This window comes from Coenobita brevimanus, chromosome 117, assembly GCF_032717465.1.
Source record: "Coenobita brevimanus isolate Jiangsu-jjx chromosome 117, ASM3271746v2, whole genome shotgun sequence".
Classification (NCBI taxonomy): domain Eukaryota; kingdom Metazoa; phylum Arthropoda; class Malacostraca; order Decapoda; family Coenobitidae; genus Coenobita; species Coenobita brevimanus.
Window position 1 is genome coordinate 979,873 of NC_137070.1, and position 12,500 is coordinate 992,372.

Below are 12,500 nucleotides of genomic sequence, written 5' to 3' on the forward strand. Positions count from 1 at the left end.
ATTATTATTATTATTATTACAAGAATTATTAATTGCTCAAAGTACACTCCTTCATACTGCATTATTTACAATACATGCGATGGCCTTGTCACCTAAAACACACACACACACACACACACACACACACACACACACACACACATCTCTCTCTCTCCCTCTCTCTGTTGGCTCTTCACGCTGCTTGATCTCTGGCAGCTTTCCCTCTCTCTCTCTTTCACTCTCTCTGTCGGCTCTTCACTGTGCTTGATCTCTGGCAGCCTCCCTATTCAGTAAACAAGGAAATCAAGGCAGCTCTCACCTAGGCAAGGCTCTAGGCCTGATGAAGTAGGAGGTGGCAGCGTGTAGGGCAGCTACGATGGAACACACGTAGGAGGTGCGTTCGGGTAGGCTTAGCAGGCTGGCTAGGGTACCACAGCGCAGCACGGCATCAACGCACCCTAAGCAGAGCGTCCCCACCTCCACACTGACGCACCCTAGCCACACCTGCCAATGTAAATACTGGAAAAAAAAGAAAAATCATATTATTATTAGGGTAATAATGGGGAGAGGGAGGGGTAGGCCGAGGATGAGATGGAGGGATGGGGTGGAGAGGTATATGAGAGAGGGGGGTGTGAGCTGGGGGGATGGAGAGTGAGAGACTGATGAGGAGAGTGTATGTGAGTGAGGTGGAGGGGGGGAGAGGGAGGGGGAGGCCAAGGATGAGATGGAGGGATGGGGTGGAGAGGTATATGAGAGAGGGGGGTGTGAGCTGGGAGCAGGGCAGTGAAATGGCAGGGGACAGGGTGACATGGAGGCAATTTGTTTGTGGCCACCCCTTACAGGATTAAGACATCTGACAATAGATAGAGAGAGAGAGAGAGAGAGAGAGATAGAGGTACAGATAGGTAATATAACTAATTGGCTGACAGATAGACAGATAGACTGACAGACAGACAGACAGACAGACAGGTAGGTAGGTAGGTAGGTAGGTAGGTAGGTACGTAGATAAGGCAGACAGACACACACACACACACACACACACACACACACACACACACAGATACATACATAAACAGACAGACAGACAGACACACACACACAGTCAGATACATACATAAATAGACACACACACACACACACACACACACACACACACACACACAGATACATACATAAACAGACAGACAGACACACACACACACACAGTCAGATACATACATAAATAGACACACACACACACACACACACACACACACACACACACACAGCTAGACAGACAGACAGACAGACAAACGCCTCCTCCACCCACCTCCATGGCCAGCAGGGCAAATCGTACCAGATGCTCGGCGTTCTCGGGCAAGACCTGGACTGAGAAGGGGAGGCGAGAGAGACCGATGAGGTACTCCATGACCGCAGGACCAAGCGCCTCCACGGACCGCCCCACACCCCCATCATCCCCGCCCAGCAGCTTACACACCCTCTCGCTGTACTTGTTCCCGCCCCCTGTGTGATTTAGTCAGGGGAGTTGGATATTATAAAGATGAGGATTTGAAAGACTAACTAGGAGAGTGTACATGAGGTGGAGGGGAAGACCAAGGATGAGATGGGGCTCACACACCCACTCGCTGTACTGATTCCCGCCCCCTGAGTGATTTAGTCAGGAGAGTCAGAAAGATGGATAGATAGCTGGGTTGAGATTGATAGATAGATGGACAGATAGATAGATAGATATGTAGCTGTAGGTAGGTGAGAAGGTAAGTAGGTAGGTAGGTAGGTAGGTAGGTAGACAGATAGATAGACAGATAGACATTCACTGCCATCCCCCAGCTCACACACCCCTCTCTCATATACCTCTCCACTCCCTCCCTCCATCTCATCCTTGGCCTCCCCCTCCCTCTCCCCCCCTCCACCTCACTCACATACACTCTGATGCACACTGATAGATATTTACCTGGCATGAAGGTGTGGTGTGGCCGTGGTAGGACTGTGGTGAGGTGTGCCAGGTGTTGGAGCAGCACCACCCTGCTGGCTGTGTACAAAGGTGACTCCCCCGCCCCACCACTCCCACTGCTACTGCTACACTCGTCCTCGCTCTCCCCCGCACCCTCTGGACTCCCACACGCCCCGCCCCACTCTCGCACCACCTGGGAGAAAGGTAACGAAATGGTAGTGCAGATCAGGGTGCTCACCATCCACTCACACCATGTAGTGCTGCTCTTAGATGCCTGCCCTTTCCTCTATCCCTTCCTTCATTCCTTCCTTCCTCTTCTGTCTTTCCTTCATTCCTTCCTTCCTCTTCTGTCTTTCCTTCATTCCTTCCTTCCTCTTCTGTCTTTCCTTCATTCCTTCCTTCCTCTTCTGTCTTTCCTTCATTCCTTCCTTCCTCTTCTGTCTTTCCTTCATTCCTTTTCCTTCTGCCTACAAGTGACTTTACACTGAGTGACAAGCCTTTAAGATTACATCAATACCAACGACGACAAAAACAAACAAGATGACGACAAAAACAAACAAGATGACGACACAAAGAGGTACAACACGAACATCTGTACACGGACATACCTGGAGTGTGGTGGGGAGTCCCAGGCGGAGGGTGTGTACGAGCAGCGAGGCGTTGAAGAAGATGATGACGATGACAAAGAAGAAGAACAAGAAGGAGGAGAAGATGAAGATGAGGAAGAGGAAGAACAGCAAGAAGAAGAACAGCAGGAAGAAGAACACTACCATGAACATTTGTACCCTAATACTGTACATACCTGGAGTGTGGTGGTGAGTCCCAGGCGGAGAGAGTGTATGATGAGCGAGGCGTTGAAGAAGACGAAGATGAGGAAGACAGCAGCAAACATGAGGAAGAACACGAAGAACAAGAGGAACAATAACATCTGTACACCGCAAGATACCTGGAGTGTGGTGGTGAGTCCCAGGCGGAGGGTGTGTACGAGCAGCGAGGCATTGAAGCTCTTCCCGGACATGATGTTGATGATCTCGCTGTATTCCAGGTGGCTCAGCAGCTGGCTACACTCCAGCCCACCGCCCTCACCACGCATACACCTGCAGATGGTATTGATGAGGGTGTTAGGGTGTATTTTTGGGAGGAGGGGGAGGCCGAGGATGAGATGGAGGGATGGATGGAACGAAGAATGAGAGTAACACTACAACTCACCTGCTTCTGACCAACTGCAAGTACCACGTTAGGTCAAGTGAGGTGGCTGGGGGCGGGGCGGTGGGATGGGGGTCACTGCCCTTTGTGTTGTCGTCGCCATCGTCAATTCCGTGCACCTGACTCATCAATCGCTGCAACAGGCCATACAGGTGCCCGTATCTGCAACATACACGAGAGATATGGTGGATGAGTGTGTGAGGAAGAGAGGTTTGGAAGTCGGTGAGGCTAGGGAACTGACAAGAGATTGAACTGGCTGGATGAATTTGAAGGAGGGAGGAGGCGAGGTAGGCCAAGGAGAAGGTGGAGGGATATGGTGGATGAGTGTGTGAGGAAGAGAGGTTTGGAAGTCAAGAGTAAGAGCAGTGGAGATGGGACTGCTGAGGAATGTATGTGGAGTACAGAGGGTGGATAGGATACGAAATAATGTGATTCGTGAAAGATGTGGAGTGAGGAAGTGGAGATGGGACTGCTGAGGAATGTATGTGGAGTACAGAGGGTGGATAGGATACGAAATAATGTGATTCGTGAAAGATGTGGAGTGAGGAAGTCTGTGGACACCAGAATCGAAGAGAGTGTACTGAGATGGTGTGGTCATGTGGAGAGAATGGATAACAACAGAGTGGTGAAAAAGGTATATCTGAACGAATTTGAAGGTGGGAGGAGGCGAGGTAGGCCAAGGAGAAGGTGGAGGGATATGGTGGATGAGTGTGTGAGGAAGAGAGGTTTGGAAGTCGGTGAGGCTAGGGAACTGACAAGAGATCGAGCTGGCTGGATGAATGTTGTGAGAAGCTAAGTGTCTATCTATCTATCTATCTATCCATCTATCTATCAAGGCCCATTAAAGTGAGGGGTCTACTCTATCTATCAATCTATCTATCAGAGTCTATGACTGTATACATCACTCACTCCCTACGTTGTTCCAAGTTAATATCTTTCATGTATGTAATAATCTATCTATCTATCTATCTATCCATCTATCTATCAGGGTCTATTATTGTATCTATCACTAATGTATGTGATAACCTAACTAACTATCTATCTATCTATCTATCCTTACCGTTGCTCCAAGTTATTCTCCTTCATATACGTTATAATCTTCGACGTGTCTTCTTTCGGCAGCTGTACGATAACCTGGGCTGGGGTCATGGCCAAGAGTAGGCTCAGGCGTTGAGTGGCCAGGCAGCAGGCGGCACGGGTCACCACCAGGTACGCGGACGTCAACAACTTCTCGACTATAAACACGATCAGCGCGCCAGACTGCGAGATGTGCACCCCAGAGATGACGGAGATAATGTGCTCGCCATACTCTGCCTGTGAGGTTATTATTATTATTATTATTATTATTATTATTATTATTATTACTGTCCCCACCACCACCATCACCATCCTCCTCCTCCTCCTCCTCATCATCATCACCATCATCATCAATCACCACCACCACCCTTTTTCTGTGTGTGTGTGTGTGTGTGTGTGTGTGTGTGTGTGTGTGTGTGTGTGTGTGTGTTTATATGCATCCGTGTGTGTGTGTGCGTGTTAATCTATCAATACAATCAGCCCCATAGCACACACAAACCCACCACTCCACACACACTCCACATACACTCCACCTACTCACCTTCTGCACATACTCGCAGCGTGTGTGGATGGCCTGGATGAGGAGGGCGGATGCAGCGGGTGAGGAGTGGATGGACTGGATGAGGGTGTGGATGGGAGGCTCTGAATGTAACGCCACAACGTCACTGATATGTTGCACCACCAACCACGTCAGCCACTCCCCCTCCTGCATGTGTCGCGCCTGAGAGAAAGATTGTTATTATTATTATTATTATTATTATTGCTGTTATTATTATTACTGCTATTATTGTTATTATTATTATTATTATTATTATTACTGTTATTATTAGTATTATGTGGATGTGATAGGAAGCATTAGGAGGAACACACTGAGGTGGTTTGGCCATGTGGAGAGGATGGAGAGTGAGAGACTGACGAGGAGAGTGTATGTGAGTGAGATGGAGGGGGCGAGAGGGAGGGGGAGGCAGAGGATGAGATGGAGGGATGGGGTGGAGAGGTATGTGAGTGAGGGGGGGGAGGTGTTGGGAGAAGGGCAGTGAAATGGCGGGGGACAGGGCGATGTGGAGGCGATTTGTTTGTGGCCACCCTGTAAGGGACTGAGGTGTCTGGCAATAGATAGATAGATACACTATTATTATTATTATTATTATTATTATTATATATTACTTATGAATCACTCTATACCGTGCCATACAAATAACTAAATCTATGGGAAGAATGCAATTTGGTTTTGGACGTTCACCCAAAGCCCTTCTTATCACCCCACTTTCCCCCACTTACCCCCACTACACACAGGCACACAATCAGGCAATCAGTCAGTGCATGAATTACACACAACAAGAGGCACAAGACATGGGAGGGTGGTCAGATAACAAGAGGTCTGGCTATACACTGCGCGGGGCTTCAATGGTGGGCGAAGGCTGTGTTTTGCTCTCCAGGCGCCAGGGGAATTTGCTCGCACATATACTTTATACACGTTACCAGGCAGGAGAAAGAGAGGAAAGCCACAGAGAAGGTTTATGGATGTAGTGGAGGAGGACATGCGGGTGGTAGGTGTAGGAGAAGATGCAGAAGACCTAGTAAGATGGAGGCGGGTGATCCGCTGTGGCGACCCCTAAAGGGAGAGCCGAAAGGAGAAGAAGATATAGTTTATACAAGTTGTTCATTTTTCGAGGAGTCTGGCACCTCACCATGTCGTAGAAAACCGCGCCACTAAGCACGCACCACAGGAGACTTGACTGTATAAGAAATTGTACTGGAATAAAAGATGAATTGAGGAGGAGGAGCAATATAAGGCAGCAATAGCAGAAAAACAAGCACTAGTTCAGAACAGTCTTCACACCACACCACCACCACACCACCACACTCACCTGGCCGCGTCAACTCAGGTAATTGACTCGTACCTCACTGATTAATTACACCTGAGCCCTGCACCCAATCAGTAGGCCTACCTGTACACGCCTCAGGTAAACGTCTCTTTCTCCCTGTATTTCTTATCCCTCCATCCATCACCCAATCCTGTGTTTCCCCATGAGGAGCGTAGGACCCCAGGGCTAGGCTTTGGTGCTGATATTTAAGATCCTGAGTGGCATTACATGACCAATAAACCCCAACCACCCCTTGGATATAAACCTGCACCGGCTATAATAACGAATTCAGACAAGCGGTATAATTTGTAAGACCGTCAATGCATAACAAAGATCAGTCACAGAGCCTTCATTTTCATTTTTTTCGACACTCGTAGCACTACAGGCGAAAACACGAATTGTACCCACATCGTGAGTTGGGAGCAGGGCAGTGAAATGGCGGGGGACAGGGGGACATGGAGGGGATTTGTTTGTGGCCACCTCAAACGGGATTGAGGCGTCTGGCAATAGATAGATAGATAGTAAACACACCTGTCTCATTTTATCTGACTGTCACTCTCGTCTGCATTTACCGTCCCACACCACACGCTACTTCGTCCTAGAATTTACCTCTTCCTTGGGGGTAAATGCTTTCCTCGTGTCCACAGCGCTGTCAGGTTGCTTGGGCACAATTACAGTTAGTTTGGCCATGTGGAGAGGATGGAGGGTGAGAGACTGATGAGGAGAGTGTATGTGAGTGAGGTGGATGTGGAGTTACATGGAGAGACAGGCTGACGAATGAGGATATAAAGGAGCGTTGTGGTGTGGATGTGGATGTGATAGGAAGCGTTAGGAGGAACACACTGAGGTGGTTTAGCCATGTGGAGAGGATGGAGGGTGAAAGACTGACGAGGAGAGTGTATGTGAGTGAGGTGGATGTGGAGTTACATGGAGAGACAGGCTGACGAATGAGGATATAAAGGAGTGTTGTGGTGTGGATGTGGATGTGATAGGAAGCATTAGGAGGAACACACTGAGGTGGTTTGGCCATGTGGAGAGGATGGAGGGTGAAAGACTGACGAAGAGAGTGTATGTGAGTGAGGTGGAGGGGGGAAGAGGGAGGGGGAGGCTGAGGATGAGATGGAGGGATGGGGTGGAGAGGTATATGAGAGAGGGGGGTGTGAGAACAGGGTAGTGAAATGGCAGGGGACTGGGCGACGTGGAGGCGAATTGTTTGTGGCCACCCTGAACGGGATTGAGGCGTCTGGCAATAGATAGATAGATAGATGGAATCACAAGCTCAGAGCTATGATAGGAAATGAGGAGCAGGGAAGTAACTACATGCTTCTAATCACAGCGAGTATCCACACAACACCAGCACTGGTAAACAGGCATGGAATGTGGATCTCGATGGGTTGACATGAGTTGTAAACGAACACAGCCACCGGCGGGAAATAAAACGCCCGTGTTGTGATGAGGAGAGGTAGATTGAGATGGTTTGGGAGGAAGGATGGGACTGGAGTGTATTGGTGTTGTGATGAGGAGGGGTAGATTGAGGTGGTTTGGGAGGAAGGATGGGACTGGAGTGTATTGGTGTTGTAATGAGGAGGGGTAGATTGAGGTGGTTTGGGAGGAAGGATGGGACTGGAGTGTATTGGTGTTGTGATGAGGAGGGGTAGACTGAGATGGTTTGGGAGGAAGGATGGGACTGGAGTGTATTGGTGTTGTGATGAGGAGGGGTAGATTGAGGTGGTCTGGGAGGAAGGATGGGACTGGAGTGTATTGGTGTTGTGATGAGGAGAGGTAGATTGAGGTGGTTTGGGAGGAAGGATGGGACTGGAGTGTATTGGTGTTGTGATGAGGAGGGGTAGATTGAGATGGTTTGGGAGGAAGGATGGGACTGGAGTGTATTGGTGTTGTGATGAGGAGGGGTAGACTGAGATGGTTTGGGAGGAAGGATGGGACTGGAGTGTATTGGTGTTGTGATGAGGAGGGGTAGATTGAGATGGTTTGGGAGGAAGGATGGGACTGGAGTGTATTGGTGTTGTGATGAGGAGGGGTAGACTGAGATGGTTTGGGAGGAAGGATGGGACTGGAGTGTATTGGTGTTGTGATGAGGAGGGGTAGACTGAGATGGTTTGGGAGGAAGGATGGGACTGGAGTGTATTGGTGTTGTGATGAGGAGGGGTAGACTGAGATGGTTTGGGAGGAAGGATGGGACTGGAGTGTATTGGTGTTGTGATGAGGAGGGGTAGACTGAGATGGTTTGGGAGGAAGGATGGGACTGGAGTGTATTGGTGTTGTGATGAGGAGGGGTAGACTGAGATGGTTTGGGAGGAAGGATGGGACTGGAGTGTATTGGTGTTGTGATGAGGAGGGGTAGATTGAGATGGTTTCGGAGGAAGGATGGGACTGGAGTGTATTGGTGTTGTGATGGGGAGAGGTAGACTGAGGTGGTTTGGACATGTGGAGAGGATGGGGGATGATAATTGGGTGAGAAAGGTGAGAAGTGTTAGTATTGGGGGTGGGGTTATGAGGGGTAGACCGAGAAAGACATGGGACGAGGTCATTAAGTGTGACCTCAGGGTTAAGGGACTGAACAGGGAGGCTGCAATGGATCGTGCAGCGTGGACAGCCGTCATTAGGTGACCAAGGCCGACACATGTAAGCAGGTTGGAGCCTTTAAAAACGAAACGAAACGAAATGCTACGGTACGATTGTTCCTTCCCTCTGTCTTAAACCACAAATCTAATGTAGTAGTAGTAGTAACAGTAGTAGTAGTAGTAGTAGTAGCAATGACTCACCACAAACTCCGAGAACACAATCAGTCCACACTGTCGCATAAACTCCAGGGATAGGCAGCTCGAGGGTCCACTAGCCTCACTTACAACAGGACTACTGCAAAGACGACACGAAAATTGGTCTTTATGTAAACACGAAAGTCAAAAAACATGAATATAGAGCTAGAAAATTGATATATGGTACACACACACTAACGCACACACACACACACACACACACACACACACACACACACACACACACACACAAAACAGTAATATATGCTACAAATCTGATACACACACACACACACCTCTCTCTCTCTATCTCTCACACACACACACACACACCTCTCTCTCTCTCTCTCTCTCTCTCTCTCTCACATACATACACACACACACACACACACACACACACTCACCTTACACTCGTCAATGATTTTCTGTGTGATGTGCGCAATACTCGCGTCCAAAGATTCTGTGACATAATATCCAGTGAGGTGAGGAGCTTGCACCACAGAAGAGGCAGTGGGGGGTACCATCCACACACGAAATAGAGTCCTTCGTTGATTTCCTCCATTAACTCCACCTCTTTCGTGCATATGTCCTTAAGTGAATTGATTACCTCACGCCACTGACCTGTAGAGGGGATAGTGTTGGTTTCAGTACCATCCACTCACCTGATGTAGTGCTGCCTACTATTTTCTACTTCTTCCTTCACCTTTATCATTTTTTTTCTGTGTCTGTCCACCTCTCTGTTTCTCACCATCATCCACTCACTTGATGTAGTGCTGCCTACTTCTTCCTTAGCCTTTATCATTCTTTTTCTGTGCCTGCCCTCCTCTCTTCCTATTTCTCACCATCATCCACTCACTTGATGTAGTGCTGCCTACTTCTTCCTTTGCCTTTATCATTCTTTTTCTGTGCCTGTCCTCCTCTCTTCCTATTTCTCCCATCTTTCCTGTCACTTCTTATTGCTTTTCTTTCCTTTACAGGTGGCTTTACATTGAGTGACAACCCAAATGGTTTCCTGTAAGCCAGGAAACCATTTACAACGCTGGGTGGTAACCATATAACCAAACCATACGTGCTCCCTACGTGTCAACAAGTGGGTTGGTGGAGGGTTAGTGCCCCTCCCCGTAAAACAACTAACTCAAAGACAAATGGCCACCCTTTACGGGATTATGGCGTCTGGCGATAGATAGATAGATATGGGATTATGGCGTCTGGCAATAGATAGATAGATAGATAGATATGGGATTATGGCGTCTGGCAATAGATAGACAGATAGATAGACAGACATGAAACAACTAACTCAAAGACAAATGGCCACTCCTTATGGGATTATGGCATCTGGCTATAGATAGATATAGTAGATAGATAGAATTACCATACCTGAGAGTGAGAGGTGGAGGAGGGTGAGGAGGAGGTGGTGAGACAAACAGACTAACAAATCAGGCGTGTGCTGCTTGGAACTGCTCTCCGATGCCAAACACGAGTGCAGGAGAGACAAACGTACACTCCGTATCTCCCCCACACTCACACGCACCACTTCTAAAAGGAATCTGTGGAATGTTATTATTATTAGTCAAAATAATTATAGTCATTACTACTACTACTACTACTGCTACTGTTACTACTACTACTACATTAGATTTGTGGTTTAAGACAGAGGGAAGGAACGATCGTACAGTAACGTTTCATTTCGTTTCGTTTTTAAAGGCTCCAACCTGCTTACATGTGTCAGCCTTGGTCACCTAATGGCGGCTCTCCACGCTGCACGATCCATTGCGCCTCCCTGTTCAGTCCCTTACCCCTGAGGTCACACTTAATGACCTCGTCCCATGTCTTTCTCGGTCTACCCCTCATAACCCCACCCCCAATACTAACACTTCTCACCTTCCTCACGCAATTATCATCCCCCATCCTCTCCACATGTCCAAACCATCTCAGTCTACCCCTCCTCATCACAACACCAATACACTCCAGTCCCATCCTACCTCTCAACTCTTCCATTGTAAACCCAGCCCCCCCAGACCTTGAACGCAGGGACGCACTGCACATCCACCTAATCACTGTCATTTCTGTACGTCTGAGCCGGCGAATATCTTCCTCCTTCACTGCCCAGGTCTCACTACCATACAGCATTACACTACGAATATCCTCTTCCTTTACTGCCCAGGTCTCACTACCATACAGCATTACACTACAAATATCCTCTTCCTTTACTGCCCAGGTCTCACTACCATACAGCATTACACTACGAATATCCTCTTCCTTTACTGCCCAGGTCTCACTACCATACAGCATTACACTACGAATATCCTCTTCCTTTACTGCCCAGGTCTCACTACCATACAGCATTACACTACGAATATCCTCTTCCTTTACTGCCCAGGTCTCACTACCATACAGCATTACACTACGAATATCCTCTTCCTTTAATGCCCAGGTCTGACTACCATACAGCATTACACTACGAATATCCTCTTCCTTTACTGCCCAGGTCTGACTACCATACAGCATTACACTACGAATATCCTCTTCCTTTACTGCCCAGGTCTCACTACCATACAGCATTACACTACGAATATCCTCTTCCTTTACTGCCCAGGTCTCACTACCATACAGCATTACACTACGAATATCCTCTTCCTTTACTGCCCAGGTCTCACTACCATACAGCATTACACTACGAATATCCTCTTCCTTTACTGCCCAGGTCTCACTACCATACAGCATTACACTACGAATATCCTCTTCCTTTACTGCCCAGGTCTCACTACCATACAGCATTACACTACGAATATCCTCTTCCTTTACTGCCCAGGTCTCACTACCATACAGCATTACACTACGAATATCCTCTTCCTTTACTGCCCAGGTCTCACTACCATACAGCATTACACTACGAATATCCTCTTCCTTTACTGCCCAGGTCTCACTACCATACAGCATTACACTACGAATATCCTCTTCCTTTACTGCCCAGGTCTCACTACCATACAGCATTACACTACGAATATCCTCTTCCTTTACTGCCCAGGTCTCACTACCATACAGCATTACACTACGAATATCCTCTTCCTTTACTGCCCAGGTCTCACTACCATACAGCATTACACTAAGAATATCCTCTTCCTTTACTGCCCAGGTCTCACTACCATACAGCATTACACTACGAATATCCTCTTCCTTTACTGCCCAGGTCTCACTACCATACAGCATTACACTACGAATATCCTCTTCCTTTACTGCCCAGGTCTCACTACCATACAGCATTACACTACGAATATCCTCTTCCTTTACTGCCCAGGTCTCACTACCATACAGCATTACACTACGAATATCCTCTTCCTTTACTGCCCAGGTCTCACTACCATACAGCATTACACTACGAATATCCTCTTCCTTTACTGCCCAGGTCTCACTACCATACAGCATTACACTACGAATATCCTCTTCCTTTACTGCCCAGGTCTCACTACCATACAGCATTACACTACGAATATCCTCTTCCTTTACTGCCCAGGTCTCACTACCATACAGCATTACACTACGAATATCCTCTTCCTTTACTGCCCAGGTCTCACTACCATACAGCATTACACTACGAATATCCTCTTCCTTTACTGCCCAGGTCTCACTACCATACAGCAT

At 47.9% G+C, this 12,500-nt stretch overlaps 1 protein-coding gene across 1 annotated transcript in view; it reads right to left on the reverse strand.

Annotated features, from left to right (window-relative positions):
- Positions 1–12,500, reverse strand: part of htt (huntingtin) — a 57,190-nt gene that overhangs the window by 12,290 nt on the left and 32,400 nt on the right. Inside the window, 10 exon segments of the mRNA XM_080287193.1 lie at positions 299–498; positions 1,289–1,482; positions 1,931–2,123; positions 2,877–3,027; positions 3,140–3,298; positions 4,197–4,450; positions 4,755–4,934; positions 8,865–8,958; positions 9,263–9,479; positions 10,236–10,405. Of these exon segments, the coding sequence (XP_080143319.1) occupies positions 299–498; positions 1,289–1,482; positions 1,931–2,123; positions 2,877–3,027; positions 3,140–3,298; positions 4,197–4,450; positions 4,755–4,934; positions 8,865–8,958; positions 9,263–9,479; positions 10,236–10,405 (1,812 nt within the window).